This window comes from Hyaena hyaena, unplaced genomic scaffold (genome assembly GCF_003009895.1).
Source record: "Hyaena hyaena isolate Hyena2069 unplaced genomic scaffold, ASM300989v1 scaffold_19, whole genome shotgun sequence".
NCBI lineage: Eukaryota > Metazoa > Chordata > Mammalia > Carnivora > Hyaenidae > Hyaena > Hyaena hyaena.
In genome coordinates this window covers 4056225-4080172 of record NW_024080651.1, presented here as the reverse complement: position 1 = coordinate 4080172, position 23948 = coordinate 4056225, and the positions used below count along the sequence as shown (strand labels likewise).

At 51.4% G+C, this 23948-nt stretch overlaps 1 protein-coding gene across 4 annotated transcripts in view; it reads right to left on the bottom strand.

The window, feature by feature from the left end:
• Positions 1 to 4696: 4696 nt before the first annotated feature.
• NF2 (neurofibromin 2) overlaps positions 4697 to 23948 on the bottom strand; it is an 83482-nt gene continuing 64230 nt past the window's right edge. For 2 of the 4 annotated variants that reach the window (XM_039225329.1, XM_039225339.1), the window contains 3 exons: positions 21809 to 21936; positions 19429 to 19594; positions 4697 to 7609 (listed from right to left, as the gene is read on the bottom strand). In XM_039225329.1, coding sequence (XP_039081260.1) covers positions 7559 to 7609; positions 19429 to 19594; positions 21809 to 21936 — 345 coding nt within the window. In that variant the 3' untranslated portion in view covers positions 4697 to 7558. Of the gene's footprint in view, positions 7610 to 17879; positions 17993 to 19428; positions 19595 to 21808; positions 21937 to 23948 lie in introns of those variants that run through there. The other 2 variants (XM_039225335.1, XM_039225351.1) reach the window with 2 other exon arrangements.

The following is a 23948-nucleotide window of genomic DNA, read 5'->3' as shown; positions in this document are numbered from 1 at the left end:
GCCCAGGATGGCGATGCCAGCCCCCTCTCCTGGTGCCCATGACCTGCCCTTCACATTAACTTGGTGCTGACGCCACCATTGCTGCTCCATCATTAGTGCCAGGGGACTATGGGGCTAAGAGAAAGGACAGGCAAGGGGACAGGTTGTCTGTGCAGGGCACCTGGTTCTAGTCCAAGTCTTGGCCAGGGGCCATGGCTGCTGGGCTCCCTGCGGGGTGAAACTGGTTTGACAGGGCCTGGGGAGATCAGCCTGAGGAATTCCTTCAGAAACATGATATTTGAGGGGCACCTGGGTGGTTTAGTCAGTAAAGCATCTGACTCTTAATTTCTGCTCAGGTCATGATCTCGTGGTTCATGAGTTCAAGCCCCACATTGGGCTCCATGCTGACAATGCAAAGCCTGCTAGAGATTCTCTCTCTCCCTTTCTCTCTGCCCCTCCCCCACTCATTCTCTCTCTCTCTCTCTCTCTCTTTCAAAATAAGTAAATAAACTTAAAAAAAAATAGAAACATGATATTGGGAGACTATTGGAACAAGAAAGGGCCCCAGGGTTCCTCTGGTCCAAATCTGACCTTTTATAGCCTAGTACTTGGAAGCCCAGAAAGTGAAGGGTCTTACTCAAGACCACACAGCTGCAAGCAGACAACCTCTGAGGGACCAGACCCCAAGGCCTGCTCTCCTGAAGTGTAGGCCGGGAGCCTGATGGTCTTCTGTGGGACATAGTCTGTCTGGGTGGCTCTGCCAGCCACAGGCCCCTTCAACCCATGGAGTGGGTGCCCTTCTCCAGTCCGGAGTCCCTGGGTTAAGCTGCCTATCCCACATCAAACGATTTGGCACACCTATTTCCCCCAGAATTATCCTCCTTTGAAAGCTGCCCTGGGTCCCAGCTGGGCCAGTCCAGGGAGGCAGGGGGGTGGGGGACACCACAGACCGCACTGGGCTGGCCTGTGGCAGGGGCCTTGGAAGGTGTCTCTGGGCTCAGCTGGGGACAAAGGGAGTCTTCAGGGAGATCCGGGGGACACTGAGTGGGAGCATGGCTGCCCCCACTGATCTACTTCACTCCTCTGAATTTCACTGTCTCTCAGGGCAAATGGCACAGCAGGTGCCCGTAAGGAGACACCTCCGCTGCCTTCTTCCCTTTTGTTTACTGACTTAATTCCTTCAGATCAAAGACTGCCCCTTCCTCCCCTAGCAGGCGGGCGGGGGAATTACATTATTTATATTGGAAATGGGCAAGACTCCATGGGGACTTCTTCCTTATGCCTGATAAGAGAAAATTAGGTCACTGCCATGCCTCCTTGGTGTCTGTGGTTGGGTTTTTACAGCCCAGGCACCCACAGGCTCGGCAGGAGCCCCAGGTGCAGAGCCAGTGCTGCCCACCCAGCCCCTCTCCCACCCTGAGCCTCCAGTAAATTATTGACCAGAGCAGCAGGTATTAATGTGACAAAACCAGAACATCCTTCCCATGCAGCCCCGGCCTGGGCTATCTATCATCTCCGGGGCTTTGCAGCTGGCACTGGGCAAACACAGCGAGGACAAACAGGCCACATGCAGGTTCATTAAGCTCCCGGTGCAGGTGGTGGGATGGGGCCCACGTGGGGGCTGCCCGTGGGCTTGACCCTTCTGAGCCAGGGCTTCCTCCGGGTCACCGCAGCTCTTTTCTCTGCTTCCTCCCACGCTGCCCACCCCAACCACCCCCCAAAGAAGCAGCCAGATAAAGAGCCACCTTCACCAAATGGCACTGTGCTTACAGCTCTCAATCCCCACAAAACCCTTGCCTAGGGTCATAGGGCTAGCAAGTCGCTGAGGAAGGATTTGAGCCCAGGTCTGCGTTCCAAGTCAGAAAGGACTGAACCCTTCCACTGTGTGGTTTCCTTAGCCTTGTCCACAGCTGAGTGGAAAGAAAAAAAAATTGTTTCTTCATGCGCCCTGTTTCTATTGCTTGTGAATAATGGCGATACTGCGTTGTCTCCTCACCCCGTTTTTCTTAGAAATCAGAGTACTTTTTTACATCTGTTCTTCACGTTATTCTGACAATGTCCCAGAGGTACCCAGAGACATCCTTGTCCACCCTCTTTTCAGAGGGAGAAGCCAAACATCTGGCCCTGCAGGAACGGGGAGCCAGGAGTGAGGGTGCGGCTTAGCGGAGGGCGAGGCAGGCTCGTGCTGCTTTGACTGCGGCACTCTTCAAGAGATGTCTTGATTTCTTTGGCTCACAGACAACATGCCAGGTGCTATTCTGGGGCTATCGTCCAGTGAGACAGGCATCAAGTGGGAACCAGGAAAGAACACGGCGAGGGCTCCTCTCCACGGGAGTCAATTCAGGTGCTCACAGTGCTGATGAAGGGCCTTGAGCTGTCTCCCCATAAGTGAGCTCCGGACTCCCCACCAGAGCCAGACCGTGGCCACAGCAACCTGCCATAAAGCAGCAATGACAGGCTGCCAGGGAGCCCCATCGCTGCCAGAGAGGGGAGAGGAGCCCTTGGTCTCCCCGGCCAAGGCGGCCTGGGCTGCCTGAGGGGAAGACACAGGATATGCAGACGGCTGGACTTTCTCTTCCTCAGACATGAGAGAAATTAGATTCGACACCAACACCTTTCCACCCAGAGTCCAACTGCTAGGATTCATCCTTCTATGCGGACGGCTCCCTAGATAGGAATGGGAATAGAATAGAAGCCTCTATTCCTCCAAAGGAGAGCCTTCTGGGGTGGGCAGCCCTGGGAACAGGTGTTCAGGCGAGGACCAAACGCAAAGGACCAAATGCTGGCAGAGGTCAGAAGGACCCCGTGGGACCAGGCTACAAACGCCAACATTCAACATGCAGGTCTGGCCAGCAGCTTTGGGTTTACAGCACCGTCAAAACAAACTTAAAAAAAAGCAAGGAACTCAACTGGTCTCCTTGATATCAAAGTACCAGGCAATGTTATTGGTTCTAATTTCACTTAATGGAGACCTCGTGATCTGTATGAACATATTCCTATCTCTCGGCAGTCAGGGGTTGGTTTTAAAGTCAGGTAAAAATATTGTCTGGGCAGCTTCAAATGACCAGTGAATGAAGTACTTTCTCTGGCTCACACATAGGAATTTCCAATCACTGAAAAAGACATAATCTGCATTTTTAAAAAAGTTTATTTTGAGAGAGAGAGAGAGAGAGCGCTCACAAGCATGAGCAGGGGAGGGGCAGAGGAGGAGGGAGAGAGAATCCCAAGCAGGCACCGCACTGACAGCGCAGACCCCGTTGGGGCTTGAACTCACAAACTGTGAGGACACTTAACTGACTGAGCCACCCAGGTGCCCCCATAATCTACCTTTTAAAGAAATGAAGCAGCTTCATATTATTTATCTAATAGTCTAATTAGTTACCAATTCTATAAACTGAAAACTAACAAAATATTGCCTACAAATTTTGCAATTGAAAAAATTTTTTTTTGCTAATGCTTATTATTTTGAAAGGGACAGAGCACAAGCAGAGCAGGGGCAGACAGAATCTGAAGCAGGTTCCAGGCTCTGAGCTGTCAGCACAGAGCCCGATATGGGGCTCAAACCCATTAATGTGATATCATGACCTGAGCTGAAATCAGATGCTTAACCGAGCCACCCAGGTGCCCCAAATTTTGCAATTTTTTAATTTTACAATTTCAAACATATCTTTCCAAAATATATAAAAAACTGTATTTGCCTCCAACTTCTGGAAATTTGTGTGTATTCTGATAGGTTATTTTTGTGATTGGCCTGTACATTGTACAGACCTAAAATGTATTCTGACTCGTGGCAGGCCGCACTATGGTCCCTGAGAAGTCCTGATAACACATTGTGCCACCTGGATCTTTCATTTTAGGCTGCATGACTTGATACAGAATTATCCTATGGTAGTTGTGGTCTTAAAGGATTTTTACTGATTGAAAAAATAGAAACAGAACAAAAAAAAAAGCTCCGCAGGAATGCTTCCCAACTTGAAGTGTTGAGAGTTGGGTGACTCTGTGGCAATAGCTGGCCTCATCTGTCCTGCAGACAGTGCCCAGCGCCCTGTTGGCTCTGCAAGGGCCCACCTACCCCCCTCTCCAGAGCCTTGAATGGGGACACCTGGAAGTAGAGGCACCTTGAAGGGTTGCCTGGTCCAGCACTGGAACCCTGTTCAGGGACCGCTCCATGACCCTGAGTGCCCATGGGACGAAGGAAGGGTATTCCTAGGTGAAGGTAGAGCAAAGGGGGCTTGTCATCGGCCTGGAAAAGGTGATCCTTCTGTTACGGAACCAGGCTGCATCGCTGGCTGAGAAACCAAGCGGCACTCGGAGATCTTGGTGGATCGGAGGTTTATTTACATCGATGGGCTCAGAGGAGACAGTCTCTCCAAAGGTCTGAGCCCTGAGCGCAAGCGGGAGGAATAATTTATGGTGTTGTCCCTTCCACATTCGTGGCAATTTAGCGCACGGCCAGCAGAACAGGAAGAACCCGGAAGAGGAGTCTCTAAGCCAGGGACTAGAGCTTACGTTAGTCCTGTGCCATCTTATGGTGCGTCACTTTACTTATTTCCCTGACACTTCTATTACCAGGGTCAAGGGGCTGGAATTGGAATGCTGGGCAGTCAGGGAGGGCACAGGCCCCGTCTCCTCAGAACCCCCAAGAGCTGGCCCTACCACCCAGCCCAGCTTGCTGCCTCAATGACTAGGGCATCAAGCAAACCAAGGAAGCCGGAGACACTTTTGACAGCTTAGAATTTTTATTAAAACAATCATTTAAATTACAACAATCCCCCAGAATAGAAAATAGCCTTCCATGGTCTGGCCCTGACAGGAAGCAAGACTCGGGCCCCAATGGAACAAGTGAGATTTGACATCTCTGAAAACGGATGGAACTTCCCTGGAAGCCCACGAGGGGCCTGCCTGGCCCCAGGGCAGCCGGGAGAGGCTGTCTCCCCGCTGAGGTGGCCCCTCTGGGGCCCTGGCCCTGTCAGCGAGCGATACTTAGTCACTGTCCTGGTTGTCAACCTCTGGATTTGCTGTTCTGATTTGAAAGAGAAAAGAGAGGAAGAGAGAAGCTTGTCCCCAAGATTACAAAACCCAGTCATTTAAGAAGTGTTATGTAATGCCACGGGGCATTGTTTAGCAGGGCCTGGTGGGTACGTGAATAACTGAGCTAATGTCACAGGTCAGGGCGCTGCTGGGGCTGAGGTGGGGCCTCAGGCAGGATGAACGAGGTGGTCTCTCTGTGTAGACAGAACAGCTCAGAGCCAACAGCGCAGCCTTACGGAGTGTTGCCAGCTGGGTAGCCCAAGAACCATCAGAGGCGTGTGTAATGAAATCATTGTGGCCGGGGTCATGCCCTCAGTGGCGGCTTCCTGACTTGATAAGCTCCCATGCCCTAAAAATGTTCACTTGAAAAGAACATAGTCACCTGAGCCATGGGCACAAGTCCCTGAACACCAAGCTCCTCTTTAATTCTGTTCCCTTCCACTGAGGAAGGGCCTTTCTGAGGGCCACCACCCTCCCCGCCTCCCCGTCATTGGGAAGGACGCGCCAGCTCCCGCCTCCAGGGAGAGCTGAAGTGTTCCTGGAGGGGCGAGGCTCTGCTGGCCCTCCTGAGTCGGCTCTCAGGCCTGACGGTGCTCCTGCCACAGCTCAGATGCCAGCTGGCTCCCTCGTGGCCACATGGCTCGGCATTTCCCGGACTTGGAACACACACACAGCAGTTAAATAAAAAAAAAAAAAAAAAAACCAACAAAGCCCGACAACATTTATATAAACCACCACCATGCTCCTGTGCCCACAGCCACTGCTACAGATTAAATTTACAGGTCAGGAGGAAAGTAACTTGTCATGGAAGTTCAGGGATGGGTGGCGTGCCTGGGGAGACAAAGCCTCAACCTGAGAGCCAGGCCCTACATCACAAATGCCTTAGGACTCCCTTCACTGTGACTGCATCTCAGGGGAAGCAGCTTTTGACGGACAGGGAGACACAAGGAAACAGCCACAGCCATCCACACTGAGCATCCTGGTGTGGAGTCCCATTCTGCAGGCCCTAGGGGGTTTGGGTGATACACAGAGCTGGCTTCTTCAGGGCAAGGTGGCCCAAAAGGGGGTGGCCAGCCCGGGACACCGTTAGGTCAGCCTGACCGTGGAAAAAAAGCAGGCTCTCCATGAGCTTCTAAGTTCCTCAAAACCACGTAGGATTGCCAGAGACATCTCTGCTTCTCAGGAAATCTCTAGGCCCTCACGTGTCTTCACTTAATAAGCCTCTTTTCACTGGTTCAGACTTATCTCCTGCTCTGCATAACAGTCCCACTGGAAGGATCTGAATGGCTGGCAGGTCACAGCAGCACCACCAAACCATGGAGAAAAGGAAGGGCAAGAAAGTGGCCCCAAATGAAGGAGCGTGGTGCTGTGGGAGTTGCTCTGTGACCAGCTGCCGCCCGAGTGGCAGGGGGCTGTGCACCAGCAGATGCAGAGCACTGACGGCAAGTGGACACCTGGTTTGTGCTGGGAGTGGCACATGGGACCCCACACGGCCCACGGGGGAAAAAAGGGCCATCTGTGGGACAAGAGCAATGCCCGAAGGAGGCCTGGTACAATCAAGGCATAGGAAGGGCTTGCTGGCACATGGCCCAGGAGGAAAGGTGATTCGGGCAGCAACACAGACTGAGGCCACAGTGAGAAGTACCTGTGGGACCGCAGAGTCCCAGCCAGGCTCCCGGGTGCTGACTACAGCGTGACTAGGGAGTCCCCTGGCGGCCCGTCACAGGCGGGAGAGACTAAAGTTGAAGGGGAGTGAGAAAGACACACAGCTCCCGCCCGCCTCCCGGCCTTGGTCTGCAGTGGCAAGAGGAGGGCAGCGAGTGCTCTGTATGGAGCAGATTCCTACTCAGCTCTGCTGGCGGCCGGCCCCTCATCTCAGCTCCTGCCTAACGTCCAACCCCAGTCACAGCTGCCCTTCCCAGTCTCCACTAGCTGGCAGCCAGAGTGTGGCCTCGGGGGGCGGGGGGCCTGAGCTGAGGATACATCGCGTGGCTTGTCAGGAGCCCCAGGCCGGCTCACTGATGATATGCAGCAGGCAGGCTGGCAGGCAGGTCGCTCCGGGCTCAGGCGGGCCACACTTCTTCGCATGCCAGTTCCTCACCAGTGGAGATGAACGTTCTGGAGCCCAGGGTGGGGTGAGGGCGGTGGCACCCACGTCCCTGTCTCCAGGGCGCCTGTGCACTTCACCCCCTACAGCCACTGCCCAGGGCCCAGGGCTGGGGAGGTCGGCACTGGACAGTGAGACACAGACCTCAGGGTGCCTTTGACAAAGGAAGTTTGGAACCCCGCATTAGATGAGGAAAGACAAATACTTCTTTAAAATGTTTTAAAAAGAACTAGAACCCCACCAGAGAGAGCTCTCTGCAGGTCACAGTTCAAGGCAATTGCACATGAAGGGGGTTGGGCTCTCCACTCAGCTAGGGAAAGTTCCAGAGCTCCCATGGAAGCTCCCAGCCAGCCCACATACGACGACTCCCACGGTGTCTGACCCATCCCTCTGGTGCCGGGAGCAGCAGATGTAACAGATCCTGGGCTGGCTGGGCACCTGCTAGAGCTCTTCAAAGAAGGCCACTCGGGACTTGGCGCTCTGCAAGGTGAGCTGCAAGGAAGCAGAGAAGAAGTTGAGAGGGGGCTGGATTTCTGCTTTCACGACAGGTGCTGTCCTGCCTTGGGGACTAACCTCAGGGCTGGTTTGGAGCGAAAGGGAGGGCTGCTCAGATAAGACATTCAAGAAGCTGCCAGCTGATCCCAAATAAGTTTCCAGATTTGCCCAAGAACTCAAATTAGGAAGTGACAAATGAGGACATGCCAGGAGGGATGGCTGGTGGACAGAAGGATGTCAGCGGGAAAATGTCATCAATGTTGTCTTTTCACAGAGAGCAGGAGCTCCCTGGACACTGTAAGAGATTCTCACATTTTCGTCTACCAGAGTCTCTAGGATGCCTCTGTGGGGCCCCGTCTGCAGTGCTGTCAGCCTGGGATGCTCGTCCCCCCCAGGGCTCAGAGGACTGGCTTGGCAGCGCAAGCCCCAGGCAAAGCAGGCCTGTGTCAGACAAGGAGGAGCGTGTCCCTCCCTCTCCTGGCTCTCCAGGTGGCCCTAGAGCAGACTTGCCTACGACCTGGCATCTCACAGGGGGTTTCCATCTACAAGCTGGGAGGCAATGAGCTTTCTGGTTGGGGCTGGTTTGGGCAAGGGGGAGAGTCCCCAAGGGGCAGTCCTCTGTCTGGAAACTGTAAGACCTTCCCAGGAGGGATGCTGTCCTATGAAGCACAGGGCTGGGAAGATGTAAACAGGCAAGGGAGAGCAGGGGTTGAGCTCTTGGCATGGTAGAAGAGGCACTAGAATCTGTGACCCTCCAGAACTGCTGAACCCCCATTGCCTGAGACTCTGTACGCCACCTCCCAGGATCTCCCCAAACAGAAGCATCCAGCACGGGCCCTTTCTAGCACCTGCTCCCCTCCTGAAATCACCTATTTGGGTGAGACTGTGTATTCCACATCCAGCTCCTGGACTTTGCAAAGGAGGATTTTCAGGGAAGGGGGATACAGAGCACATACTGTTCATCTTCATATCCCCCAAACCCACTTAGCTTACTGCTTCATACCTAGTAGCAGCTCAAACAATGTTTGTTGAGTGAGTAAGATGCAGGCGCTAAGGAAATGGTGTGATGCATGGGAAAGGCTGAGAAGGTCTGGGCACAAGGCTGAGAAAGTCCAGGCACTAATTCTCTTCTGTCCTCGCTGTGTGGCCTCAGTGGACACCCTTGACCTCTCTGAGCCTCTTTCCTCTGGAGTTAAATCATGGAAGTGGACTGGATGGTCTGGCCCATTCCCTGGACCTCTGGCAGTCTCGAAATCTAAAAGTCCTTGGTACCATCTAGCCTCTCTAAAGGGTGGGGGAGGGAAGCTCAAAACTGATCCCTTCTCCATCAAACACAGGCGGCGTCAGTGCGCTCAAACAAGACAGCTTGAGAGCTGGCTCTTTAAACCCTGCCAAATCTCGTGGCCTTGAAGTTCCTGACTAACAAGCTGAGTGCAGGGAAGTGGCTGGGCTGTCTTTGTCAGTGGAACCAATTTCAGAAGCCCTCTGGAAAGCCCAGCTCTAATGGGAATGGAGAGAGCTTTCATTTCTTTACTTAAATGGAACTCCCTCTAGAAGGGAGCCAAGTTTGGATGCAGTCAGAGGAGAATGGTCGGGGGTTATGTGCTGTGATAATGGGACCCATGATGGTAACCGGGAAAGAAAGAGAACCTAGGAATCATTGGGACAAAATCTTGTTGCGGGAGAGTTTAAATCAAAAGGTGTGAAACCCAATGTCTCTGCTTAGGTTTCTTCCACGCTCCCAGAGAAAACCTCTGGCAGGCTCCTTAGGGAGATGGGGCACCAACAGGGGACAGGGAGATGCGCACAGCCCTTCCACACACTGAGTCACAGATAGGCCCAGCCACACTGCCTGACCCAAAGCCGCTGACCAGCTGGGTGGTCCCGGGCAGCTCACTCACTCACTGTGCCTACAGTGAAGTGGGGGCAGTGGCACTCCTTCCTCACAGGGGGATGTGCAGGGTAACTGGGAGGCACCACGAAGCAGTCAGCACCATGCCTGATGCTCACGGAGAACCCAACAGCTGCCAGCACCAATCGCAGCATCACGTTTCTTCCCCGAACCCCCGCTCTGGCTCCTCTCCTTCCGGGGGAGGGGGACGCAGGGCGGAGTGCAGGCTAGAGGGGCCACAGGAGAAGGCAGGGGCATGTGCCGTGCTGGCCATTGTGGCCTCTGAGGCAGGGCGAGAGGAAGGCCCCGAGAGGCCTGGCCACTTCCCTAGGCAGGAAGCCCGGCCTGTGGGGGCCTCTGAGAGCCTTCTGCTCATTTGTACAGTGTTGGCTCCAAGAATTCCTGGATCCTCTACCCGAGCTGCATGTTGGCCGTCCCCTCGAGGTGCCAGGGGAAGGTTTTGGCAGCTCTGGCAGCGCCAGATTCCAGTTACTCAAGCATGTGTTCATTGGGATGCAAAACCCTCTTTGGGTGGGCAAGGTGCTTCCCCGACCCCTACCCCACGCTGCCAGCAGGGGCTCGGCCTGACCTCTTATCTCACAAGAGCAGAAGTGGTACCCCAGCCCTATGAAAGGTTTGGAGCGGAGTCAAATACTCTGGCCATGTAGAAGGAGGAAAGCACCGGAGACATGTGGCTTCGGCAAGAGGAGAGAGCACCATGATCCTCCATAAGGCGCTAGGCTGCTACAGGGGCAGGCAGACCAACCCAACAGAGGTGGCTGACATGACTGCCAATGCTGAGGACACCGGGGGCCTCCCACCGCGCCCACAGGCAGAGCTGGCTACCACTGCTCCCGCCGTTTACCTCTACCGTGTGATTCCTGGAGGTCCTAATTCCATCAGGACCCTGCTGTCAGGGGAAATCACCACACAAGTGCACTGTCTGCATCTGGAACCCTTCCAGTTCCCACCACAGCCTCTGCCTGCTCCCCCTCAGCACATCCTTTATCTTAGACATCAAGATGTCCTCCTCTGGAGCCGGCCAGCTCTCCCTGTGCTTGTGCAGGAAAGCAGGTGGGGGAAGCAGGCTGTGAGAGGAGGGTCTGCTCCGGGCGGGTACTCAGAAGCCCGGGGCAGAGGTCAGGAAGGGCCCCCCAGGCACCGCCAACGGCATCTGCCAAGCTGCACTCGGCCTGGCTCCTCTCACCTGTGGGATCTGTCACCACCTGCTGTTTCTAGAAAGCTCACTGACTGTCACGTTTACAGTACAGCTACAGGCAGGGGTATTCCTAAGAGAGAAGGGGAGGGCTCAGAGGAAATGGCACAAAGCGAGCCCTTCATAAAACAAACTGGCTGTGTGGGTCTTTGTGTGCTCATGGAAATCAGCTGACAAGCATCCGGGTTTCCCTGCCGCCCTCCCATGCCCTAAGGTGTAGGAGCCCGTCTCAGTGTTTGGTCTGCCTTCTGACACAGCGACAGGCCCGGCTCTCTCCCCACAGCACAGCAAAGGTGCCATGGAGATGGCCTGACAAAGGCCCTCACCTCCTGCAGGGCACACTGTGAGAACTGAAGCCAGTCTTCCCAATCCCCCCCAACCCTGCACTCTCTTTGGCGATCCGACAATAACCCTCTGCACCCTCTAGCCTGACCTGCTGGGGGTGGGAGCGGCGGTGCTTCTAGGAGCAAATGGAATTCTCCGAGGACACGCGGTGTGGGATCCATGACCACACTGCTATGGCCTAGCTCCAAGCTTGTCTGTGAAGAGTCTCCTCTGAATTTCAGTAGGTGGTGAAGCGGAAAAGCCTGGGACACGGATAGACAAGCAGGGCCTTGGGGACAATGGCTACATCATTCTGGGACCCCCTGAATCTGGTCCACCTTCTCTGATTCCTTCTGAGGACAAGTGGCTAGAGCTCTGCCTGGACATGACTAGTGACCGTGCCTACCATGCACCGTTCAAAACTCACACTGAATCCAGACCAGGGCCAACGCTGGGGCTCCCGGCAGTCCCGCACAGCTCCTGCGGGAACCACACCAGCCCTGCACAAAGCCTCCATCCCGTCGTGCTCTTGCCAGTTCCCTAAAGATGACTAAAAGAACATGAAGTTTCCTCACCAGGCACTGGGATGACCCGCTTCTCTCTTCCAGCTGTCTCTTCACATCTGATTAAAATCAGCCGTGTGAATAATACAGGAGGAATTAAGTTCTCTCTTGACTGAACCGGCTGTTCAAGTCTGTCACTAATCCAATTCCTTTCTGAGGAGACAAACTTCCTCTGCTTTCTCTGCTGCAGATCTATACAGCTTGGTCTTTATCTTATGGGGCCTCTGATCCACCTGTTGGGCCTGGCCCCTTTGTCCTGCCCAGCATCGATGCCACAAGCCTGGCAGTTGCCTCTCCTCCTGTGCACTTGTCCATCAAACTGCCAGTTGTCTGTGACAGCCACCAGGCTGTGAAAGGGCAGGAGAGGGAGCTACTTGGCAGAGCTATACCTCTTCAAGCTATCACAACTGTGTGTGGTGTGACCACACAGACACATCCACCCAATCTCAACCAGTTCAGATCCGGGAGACATATCTGTCTCCTTAAAAAGACAAGAGGCTGGCTCCTCTCCAGTCTACACAGGACCCAGTGCCCAGCAGGGTCTCCCTAACTCAGGCCTGCACACCATACTGGGCAAGCATTTCAGGCAGCACATCAAGACACAATGATCTGGCACCTGCCTACTCCTGAGAAATGGCTCCAGGGCCTAGAGACAGCAAGCCTGGAAGGCACCTGTGACAAGCACCAGGCTCCCCAATCCCTCTCAGCGGGGAGGAGGGTGGGAATGCGGCCAGCTACAAAGGATCCTCCAGCATCATTCCCAAGAGTGCCCCCTGCTGGAAAAAGACAGCACCAGGCCTGCTGCCAACTCTCCTTCCAGCTCTCCTCTAAAAGTCCTTTTGGGGGAATCATTTCCCAAAGTGATGGGAGGGTAACTAAATGTATTCCGGCACAGAGCCTGCAGCAGCAAGGCTGCTTGATTAAGAATGAATTACACTTTCATCAGCACATAGAGAAAATTGATTCACAAGGCCACATTGTGATAATCTTGTTCTTAAAGCAAAAAGGGGTGGCGTCGGGGTGGGCAGGACAGAGCCACTTTGGCTATCAATGACGAGAGAAAGGAAGCTCTACAATTAAGCTGGGAGAACAAAACTAATCAGAGCACCAGAATTCCTCCAACTAGTCTCAGGGGGCCTTGCCTCAATCCACGCATCCCTAGAGAGGAGAAAGGAAGGTGGGAGGGGGCCGTCTAATTCATTTTAAACAATAAGACCCAGAGTGCTGAACCCATTTTAGATACTAACCTAATAACTCCAGGCGCTGAGACTCTGCTTGTCCCATAAAAATGCAGTGGAATTGAAATGCAAGCCCTAAAATCATGTTACACTTCCCTTCCGCCACTCCATATTGAAAATGAAGGAGCGGGGGAGGGCACAGATTCAAAAGGACATGCGGATTCTCTGGCGCTGGGATCCATCAGGAGAAAGCCAACTCTGGAGCAGAAAGGTGACAGCCAAATCGGCAGCCGCAAATTCCAACGTAATCTTTGGTTTGAGGTGTGATCAACAACCCCCCTTTGGAATCGGAGCCAAGGAGGAGGCAGGCCGGGGAAGGGGGACAGTTGCTGTACACTCGTGAAGCGTTTCTGCCGTCTTGCTAGTGACGGCTTGCACCCAAATGCCATCTGGTGATGTGCACAGGGAGAGCTGTGCACACACTTATCCCTAAGCAGAGGTGGCATGAAAGGCCAAGTCCATTCCAATTAATGAATTGAATTTGTTGTTAGCTCCTTTATCTGCTCTAGAGAGAAATCTACCAGGGAAAGCCCAGAGGGTCTCTTTTGTATATTGATCTTTTAGGGACCTAAAGCAGGAAGATGCCTGGAAATTGGCGTGTGCATGTCTCAAGCTGCCCATGTGATGCTGGCAGGGCCCTTTGCTACTCCGTCCCTTCACCTGGAAAATGGACTAATCAGCCTGATTCACTTCACTGGGCAGGTAGAGACAAACTCATAGCTACAGAGTACTCTGAGCACTGAGTACCTCAGCAAAAAGGTGCAGGCACGCTGATGTCATTTTCAAATTGCCAATATCAGAAGGGAAATCACGGCAAGGATCATAAGAACAGAACCTCGAGCCCGCAGAATGAGTTTGCATCCTGTCTCTTCCCTCCCACTGTTGCAGTAACAAATCAGGTGTTGGAGGAAGCCTGCACTGAAACACATCTTCGGTGCTGAGGGACCAAATGGGATGTTTTACTGCATCAAATAAGGCCCAATAATGTCCCTAGGCACTTCCAAATGGTTGTAAAACATCCTAAGAGGGCAAAGCAGGTTTTGTAGGCTCTCCAACGCCTCCCCAAAGGGCAACTGCTTGACTGGGTAAAGTCTCCTAAGAAGAGGAACTAGGTCATGGTCTTTCGGAAAAGAGGCTGGCAGAATCTTCTATCTAGAGAGCTCCCAGAAACAAGCAAGAGAATTGTAGGCCCTCCCAGCTGAGAGGCACCTGGACATCTAGCTGGGTGGGGCACGTGTAAGGTAAGGGTGGCCTTCGAGGATGAGCCCAGGCGTCGCATCCAGGAAGAACAGGCTCTCTGAGACCAGCCTGTGCCTCCCAATGCTTTCACTGTGCTTTGCACAGAGCAGGGAAGAGTTCGCCATTGCAATCTCTTCAATGCGTTTTCTATCCACACCTGAGTGCTGCTGCTCCTTGCTAATCCTTGTTCCCACCCCACTCCCATCCCCCATTCTTCTCTTCACCCCTCCTGCCTCTATCACCCTTCAACAACAACAAAAGAGAGGTTCTGGAGCTGGGAGCCAGTGTGCGCTGCCTTTAAGTCAGGGCAGAGGATGCTGCACCAGACAATGCCAGTTTCCAAAGCAGGCAGAGTCAACTTGGGTCTGGTGACCGGGGTCACAGAAGGGCTGAACACATTAACCACATACAAGCATCAGAAACTAATCAGAACCCTCTTTGAGGCGGGCGACCAGAGGTCACCAAGGAGGCTCTGGCCGTTTGTTTTAATTGTGGGAGAAGCCTTTCACGCATATTCAATCCCGCCCTGTGATTTATCACTTCCCCGGTGTTGTAAGTGTTCTACTTCACTTCGCCAGCCCTGCATCTCCAAGGGGAGTCCGCACAAATTGAAGATGACATTGGACTTTTATGTCTTCCGGATCCAAGCGGCGGCTAGAGCTTCAGAGAACTGTCAAGGCTCCTCACTCCTGTTCCTCCACCAGCAGAAACCGCAGCTGGACCTTGATGGTTCAAACTGTTTACTAATAAAATAAGCTTTCTAAGCTCCACAGCCCTCATGATTTGTCCTTTGTCAATTTCCTTTGAAATTCTGTGCTCCCTTGGAGATCATGGGCACAAAAACAATGACAAGTTTGCTGGCACTCAGACCAGCTCAGGATGGGGGAGTGAAACCTCTCCCCTGAGAGGGGATGAAAACAAGACCTCAAAATGTACAAGTTCTGGCACTGCATCTTCACCTCCAAAATGTGTGGCACAGCTGGCCACAGCTCACCTCCTAGGCTCTGTGGCTCTGAAGCCCACAACACCCGTGTCCCCTTCACTCCAGCCTCAGTGCCGGACCTCACTCCCTCACTCAAAAGACTCAGAGGCCAGAAGTATGTGTTGCTGTCGCTCCCCGAGAATGAAATGAATCTAGGTTCTTAAGAGCAGCTCTTGATCACTAGGTGACACTCTGAGTCACATGCAAATGCCAAACCAGTTGGCACTGATTATCAGTGGTGGTGGTGGTGGGGGGGTGGGCGGCGAGTGGAAATGTGGGGGGTTAAGATTGGCAGGAGGAGCAAAATATACCCTTGCAAACTCAAATCAGATAGCAAAATAACCAGTGATGTTAATTCTGGTTTTTTCAAAGTTTTTACCTCCAAACACACAGAAACTCTTTGCTGAGCTCTTCCTGTGTAAAAGAGGTGTATTACCTCTTTTAATCCTCCTAACAGTCCTGGGGGTTAAGGACTGTCTTACTCACTTTTTACAGGTGAGAACACTGGGCTTTAAGAAAAAGTTATAGAGTTATAGAGAAAACAAGCAGCAGAGCAGTGGTAACCTCAGTTAACCAGACAGGACAGCCTCTTGGCATTCCTAAGGGAACGTGATAACTAATCCCTGAGCCCAAGGGTAAATCCCTGGAATTAGCTTAAGTGAGGGTGCTACGGATACAGTGTCGGACACTGGGACCTCGTGGCGAGGCAGGGAAGTACTGAAGGTGAGGAGAAGGAACACGCCTGGGTTGTGATAGGTACGTAGAACCATTCATTCTTTTCTTGAAGAAATCTATGATCAGAAAACATTAAAAACGAAACAAAAATCAATGCAGGCTGGTTTGAACCAAGATTAATGGGCTCTCAGGACACTGGAAACTCTCCAGGGCACCACCAGCCTCTGCATTTCTTGTCCTAGACTTTGTAGATGGAGCTCTGACCTTCACACTGTAGGTGCCCACACTTCCACAGACCACAGTGGTGCTTCTCTTCAATAGACTCAGTTTGGCCCAGATTGCAGCAGGCACAGCCCCAGAGCTACTCCAGCACAGGCAGGTGGCTGCTCGTCAGGCTTGGTCACTGGCCCCGGGGACCACCAAAGTCCAGAAAATGGAAAGGGAATCAAGCTTCAAGTGTAGCAAAAACTGCCACTATTTGATCTAGTAATGCTGAGATAAGTCCAGCTATTATTAAAAGCCAAGTCCATTCTTTTGTTAACCCTTGAGTAATCAGAATTCTTGATTAACTGGAATCTGGCAGCCTGCTTTGAAAACAAGTTCACATCAAGACATTAAAAAAAAAAAAAAAAAAAGCTCTGTAAATGTCCTCAGAGCAGTATAAATCTGACTACAAATCAAAACTCATTTGTCTATAATAAGAGCTCAGTGAGAACTGGCGGTCAAAATCAGGCCCCTGAAGAATCGAAACGTTCTGAATCATTACAGAAAAAAGACAGATAAAACCATATCAAGGTGGAATGGTATGGTCATCAGCAGGAATGGCTGACAGCACAGGCTGACACAAAAAGGGATTTTCTGCTGGACCCTGCACTAGCCCCAAAGTCCAGAAAACCAAAGTGGATCCACCCCAGTGTCCTCTGGGCACCATGGGGTCGCCGCTTGAACGGACAATCCCCCTGGCCTGTCCAATTCCACGTTGGTCATACTGCCCTGCTTAGAGCACCAATGCTTGGTGTCGGGGCGTCCGATGCCAATGTGTGGTATAAAAGCTGAAGAAATAGGAGCCCACTATATAAAAGTGTCACACACAAATTGGGGTTCAGGCTATGGGTTAGTGGAACCACTGACAGAATCCATCTTATAATGAGATCCATCTGGGACTTTAATAGCTAACCTCTCTTGCTTGCATAACAACCACAAATAAGGTCTATCTTATGCCAGATCTCACTTTTTGGTAGAAAGCTTCCAATGAGCTTATTTTACTCTAACAGCAGAAACTGTGGTGAGGACACCAAAGGATACATCCTATGCGACTGTCAGGTGTCAGTGGGCCCACTGGCTAGCGTACCGCTGGGGATTAGGTGAGGAGCAGAGACAGGATGCTATGTTATTACTGGGCATAATAAATTCTCCCCGCTGCTGAGGCATATTGGGAGGGTGATGAACTGTCACACAAGGAAGGCAGCAATCACTCCATTAATTCACTCAACAATCAGTGACTGCTCATCTGTTGGGTGCCGGTGACTGTCCCAATGTGAGTTCATGCTGACCACAACTCTGCCCCAGGCTGTGGAGGAGCTGAAGCAAAGACGACCTTTAGAGGACTGACAGACAGATGGTCCACTTAGATGGGCCACAGATCAGACCACTGTGCTGCTGGTTTGCTTGACTTGGAAAGAAAGTGGATGTGTACAGAAAGGGGAGGCTCTAAAGGCAAATGAGTGAGTGTGGACAGCTCCTTCATTCCATGGCCAGGTATGACCATGTGTCTTCAGAAGCTGTCACTACATGAAAGGTCTTGATCTGAGTTAAAGACACCCAAATCTATCCCATTTCCATGCTAGGGCTATTTATCTAAGGACTATGCCACTGAGACAAAGGACTTTTAGACAGACCTCACTGGACAAGAAGCCATAACCATCCCCAGCCCAACGATGACACAAGATGTGATAGACAGCCGGTCCTACAGCCCCACGACATGCTCTTCAGAACGAGGTAGCCTTCTGGACCCCTGGAGGCTGGTCTGGCCCCAGGGGTGGACACCTGCTCTCAGACTCAAAGCATGCTGCGGCCAGGACCCAGCACCACCTGCCCTCAGGAGGGCTCGGCATGGCCCAGGGATAGAGACAGGCAAGCTCATGCATGGGTTAGTATCACAGAGGGTAGTACCATCACCACATACAGAGTACCTGGGAATAACCTACTTTGAGGGCTCAAATGCAGATAGGTCTTCTGCCTTGGGCTTGAGGCTAAACCAGCAAAATAAAATGAAGAAAAACAAAAACATACCCTGTGATATCAACAAATGCCACATGTGCCATTTGCAAAATGCTCAGACAGGCCTGAAATAGTGACAAGTGATTTCATTTGTTTGTTTTTATGGCCTGGAAACAGGTCTTTCCAGCTTTCTGCCCTGCAGGTTCCTGTGGCTGAGGGCCTAGCTCACTGCAGCAGCAGCAAAGATGAGACCTTCCCATGTTCCCAGATGAGGAGCCTGGGGACGGGAGCAGGGGTCGGGGGTCAGGGCACCGAAGGCAGCTCCTTCAAGGGCTGACTGGCTCACTGGTCCAGTCATCATATTACTTCTCGGCTCACTGGCTGAGGCTCCACTTTTAGCTCCCCTTTCGCTAAGTATTTAATAATTTAGTTTTGGAAGGGAAACCCCATAAATAACGGAAGCCAGAGGAAAGAAGAATGTGGAACGGGCAAAGGCCTTTCCTTTACAGTTATGCTATTAAAAGGAATTCTCTACCTGATGCCAATACTAACTGGAGTACAGAGAGGGAATTCGAGGCTCCCAACTGTACCCATCGGCAATGGCAAGTAGCTACAGAACCCTTGGAGTTTTCAGATGCAGCTTAACTACTGAAAACAGATACCTGGGAGACCACTTTAAAGAATAAGGTACAGAGTAAAAAATAAACTTATGTAAGCTATCATGATCTAAACTCAACGAACAGTCTTATCTCAATGACACCTCTTTTACAGTTATTAGCCTGACCCTGGGCTATAAGTCAGGAGCAAACCAGCAGGAGAGGCTGTTTCTGCTTTGCCCAATAAGAGAGAAGCACACTCTCGGGCTGATATTTATGGAATTTAACCTTCTCTAAAGCTGAATGCTCAAAATATCAGCAGAGAATGATCTGAAACTGCTAGCAACATAAATGAAGTCTCACCTTTTAAAACATTAAGGTTCTTCTAGACACTTCCTGTTAAATATGAAGAAAGTTAAAAATTCAGAATTTGGTTTCTTTAAAGCAAGAACAGGGTTTTTAAAACAGTTCTTGCCACTTAAAAACCCAAAAAGACTAGAGGGAGAGTCCATTCTCAAAAACCTCTGTTTCATTTTGCTTTCTCATGAAGTAAGGCAGCTCCCTGGGCAGAAATCCCCTTGGCTTAAAAGACAGAATCGCTTTACTGCTAAATGATGGATCAAAATCCATCTCGTAACAGTGATTCATTTCATCAGAGCTTTTAACACAGGCTCCCCTTCCATCAAGCCAATGGGTTCACAGTCACTGGCAGATTAAATTTCCTTTCTGGCGTGAGTTAAAAAATTTCCTCAACCAAGTACGTATAAAAAATGATAAACAGTCTAACGACCTGGCTACTCAGGAAACCAGATGCCAACCTCATGTTTCATTAATGACTGTCCTGATCAGTGAAAGACAGGAGACTCGGGTACCTTTTTGATGGTGTTGTGCTTGCTGCTGGTGCCACCCCGGTCGGAGTTCTCACTGTGCAGAATATCCAAGGCTGTCTCCCTCTCTTTGAGTTTCAAGGCCTCAATCTCAGTCTTGAGTTCATTGAGCTGCTCCTGCAAATGCTTGCTCTTCTCCATGTACTCCACTCTGCCGGCAAGAGGACACGGTGCGTCATGGCTTCAGCAACAGTGAGACATGGGACCCAGGGTCTGCAGTCTGGACGGAGTCCATCACGTCTCTGCTCAGACACTCTCGGGCCATGGGAGCCTGGGCCAATCACTAAACAGGTCTGAATCTGTTTCCCTGTCCATGAGATTAGGGTAATAAACCCAGAGCTGTGGTCAGAATTAAATAAAATAAAGTGTAGGAAAGCCCTTTGGTAAACTCTCCTAAAGTACTCTACAACTACCTGTTACAGCAGATAGCTTTTAATTCTGCCCAAGTAACACATGAATCAAGACTCCTGGCATCCCGAACAATCTCCTTCTCTTGGCCCTTCTTGGCTAAGTGATTCTATTCAAGTGATCTCTTCTGCTAGGCTGTGGCCACATGTTTGGCGACATTATCTCCAAAAGAGAATGGAAGTCTGCTCAGCCAACTTCAGGAAGAAAAAGATTCCCACCACCACCTGCAGTTAGATACACTATATCTATAATGGTGAAAATCTGGAATGAGGAAATCATCCTCAAAATGTCCAACTATAAAGTTAAGGCCAGGCAAACCAGGCAACTAAAAACTAAGGAACATTCTGCAGTGATTCCCATGGCTAGTATATGGACTCTGTCATGTGCATGGTAATGTCACATGCATAGGCGATAAGAAAATACAAGCTATAAAAAAGCAGAACACAGAACAGGATGTAGCCTCTCCCCGATCACAACCGCAAAATGCTTACTATGCCTGGTCAATGGAGAAAGGCTGGAGGATGAACTTGGACAGCAGATACCACGGAGAGGCTCGTGGTTGCTCACCCTGAGCTCCAAGGAGTCACTGTCCCGAGAGCTCTCCCAAGGATACTGTACAAGGTGAAAGCACATGGCCTCAGACAGGCTTAGAGCTGAATCCTGGTTCTCATCAGCTGTGTGATGTTGAGTGAGTTCATTAAACACTCCAGATCTGTGTTCTCATAAATGGCACACCAAAACCTACCTCTGATGTCAGTTTGATGTTAGTTACTAAGAATGAAATGAGACAAAGCCCAGACATGGGGCACCTGAGTGGCTCAGTTGGTTAAGCATCCGACTTCAGCTCAGGTCATGATCTCATGGTTCCATGAATTCGAGCCCCGTGTCAGACTCTGTGCTGACAGCTCAGAACTGACAGCTCAGAGCCTGAAGCCTGCTTTGGATTCTGTGTCTCTGTTTCTCTCTGCCCTTCCCTGCCTTGTGCTCTATCTCTCTCTCTCAAAAATAAATAAATGTTAAAAAGCCCAGACACCCAGGGGCGCCTGTTGGTTTAGTTGGTTAAGTGTACGATTTCAGCTCAGGTCATGATCTCGTAGTTCGTGAGTTCAAGCCCTACAATGGGCTCTGTGCTGACAGCTCAGAGCCTAGAGCCTGCTTCAGATTCTGTGTTTCCCCCTCACTCTGCCCTTCACTCGCTCTCACTCTGTCTCTCTCTCTCAAAAATAAACATTAAAAGAAAAAAATCCTAGACATCCATGCATTCAGCACACAGTCACTTTTGTGATGGTTCTCCAGCAAGCTGTGGCATGACTGGCCAATTGATGTATGGTTGGGAATCTGAGGGAACCTCAGATTTCTTCTTCTTTCCACCTCGGCTCCACTTCCACCAACCATGAAAGGAAGGAGGAGAACACAGCAGAAGCCACTGTGAACAGGGCATGTGGGGGCTCAGCTCGGAGCTGCCCCAGGCAGCAGGGCTGGCCTGACCTGGATGTTTGCTTTCCTCCGCCTTGAGCCTGAGTTTCTTCTCTGACCCTTGTTCTAGACATGGGAAGTGCCGCAGATCTAGGCTGCCAGAGGACACAGCTAGGAAGCATGTTCTGTTACTTTGTTAGAACATTACCATGTGCTCTATCACCATGTGAACAGCAGTCTAACTGACTCAGAGATCCCGGACAACCAGTCCGAGACTGTAGGGGAGGTTTTGAGCCCCATAAACTCCAGGTCACCAATCATATATCACTATTATCCTGGAAGGCTGGATGCTGGTGTGATGTCCTGATGAGGACACTCATTCATTTCTGATGAGGAAATTCTTCCTCCAGAGGGTGGGAACAGGGCAAGCCCTGCAGGCGCTAGTGACAGATGCTTGTGACGACCCTCCACTTTCCCCAAGCCCAGATGGCCCCACTCTAGCTCACCGGCTGGGGGCACAGAGGTCAGGGGGACTACATACTTTTCTTTCTCTATCTCCATGGAAAGCCGCTTCATGTCAGTATCCTTGAAGTCGAAAGACAGGCTGTCACCAATGAGGTTGAAGCTTGGTATGTCAGGAGGCAGTGGTGCTGGAATTGGGTTCATGGGCTATGAATAAGAAATGTCTGGTTAGGAGGTTCGGGTTCTATGGGAACAGTGATAAATCACTGCTGTGTTAATGACCGACCCTCCAGCAGCCACAGAGACAGGGGGCACAGCTCAGGCCCTGCCTCCCAGCAACACCATGGCCTCATGTCACCACTGTTACCCTGGTCTCTCCTGTTCCCCATCTACCCACACTGGCTGCTGCCAGGAGATCAGCCCCAAAGACTGCAAATCCAGGCAAATCATTCCTCTCCCCTCAAACCTTTGCCAGCTCTTCAGGCTCAGCCAAATTAAACACAAACTCCCACTTCTTTGTTGAGGAAGCCCTCAGGCCCCAGGCTAGGAGCTGGAGATGCAAAGAACAAGGCAGGGTCCCTGGCTCTGAGCAGCTGACAGTATTGTTCAGTAAACAAAGGTGCTCACAGATCATCCCTGTTAAGTCAGGCAGGCACTACAGCCAGGGAGGGAAGAGAGGCTGGGAGCTGGAGGTATGCTAGAAGAGATCTGCTTCTGCTGGCAGCAGAGGCTATGCCAGAAGAAAAGACTTGCCAGGTGAGAGGCACGGCAGTGGGCAGGGCAGAGATGCTCAGCGAGAATGCTGAGGGTCTACGACACCAGTGTGGTGAGGTGGGTGGGAGGGCCGGGACCACAAGGGGCTGCCCTGCATGCTGAGGGGCTTGGATTTGGAAGATGGAGCCAGAGTAGGGCTTGAAGCAGAGGGCAAAGCGATTAGGTTTGAGGACTTTCTCATCCCAGATCAAAGGGTCATCTGAAGATGGCCCCAGTCTACTTCCCCAGCTTCTCCTACCGTCTGCCCTATCGGATCATGAACATCACTGTTTCTGCTCCTTTGCTTAAACCGTTCCTCTCCCTATACACCACCTCACTTTCAAGGCCCTTCTCAAATACTAGGCTTTCTCACCAAAGCCTTTCTAGATCCCTCTCGGCCAGATGGCAACTCTTTTCTTTGCTATGCGCTAACACTGTGTTTCTGGTTCTGTGGTGGCACTTCCCTAACTCCACCCTGTAAAAAAATCCCTTTTGGGTGCGTCTTCTTCTTTTACTGTTGGCAAGTTTCCTAAGGGCAGGATCTGCCTCTCTGTCACCCTTGGATCCTTGGCTGAGTCTGGGACAGCGTCTGGGAAAGAGCAGAGGCCCAGAGCGCTCATCTGCAATGATGACAAGACCTGAGGCAGACTGTCTGCGTGGGTGTTGAAGGTGGTGCTGAGAGGGGGCTTCTGGGGCACTAGAACGTTCTGTTTTCTGATTTGGGTGCTGGGTGCATGGGTGTGTTGAGTTTGCGAGAATTCATCAAGCTGTACAGTTATAATTTGGGCACTTCCCTGTATTGATGTTATACCTCATCAAAATCTCCGAAAAGATGGGCGCTGAGTGCTGCACTGTGGGTGAGAACAGACACTAGTACAAACAACCTCTGTGGAGGGCATCTCGATAGAAAAGCTGACCCCATGGTTCTATATATGACAATTTATCCTACCAGTACATTCGCTGTATGTGCAAAGATTTATTCTCAGGGATATTTTCCACAGTTTTGTTCACAACTGCAGAAGAAAACAGACTAAATACCCATCCACAGGGGACTGCTTAGATGAATTACAATCCACCCATACCACGAAATATGCATAAAAGGCTGATACTGGGGCGCTTGGGTGTCTCAGTTGGTTGAGCATCTGACTTCGGCTCAGGTCATGATCTTATGGTTCATGGGTTCGAGCTCTGCGTCGGGCTCTGTGCTGACAGCTAGCTCAGAGCCTGGAGCCTGCTTTGGATTCTGTGTCTCCCTCTCTCTCTGACCCTCCCCTGCTCACACTGTCTCTCTCTCTCTCTCAGAAATAAATAAAACATTAAAAAAAAAAATTTAGGGGCGCCTGGGTGGCTTAGTCGGTTAAGCGTCCGACTTTCGCTTAGGTCATGATCTCGCGGTTCGTGGGTTCGAGCCCCGCGTCGGGCTCTGTGCTGACTGCCAGCTCAGAGCCTGGAGCCTGTTTCAGTCT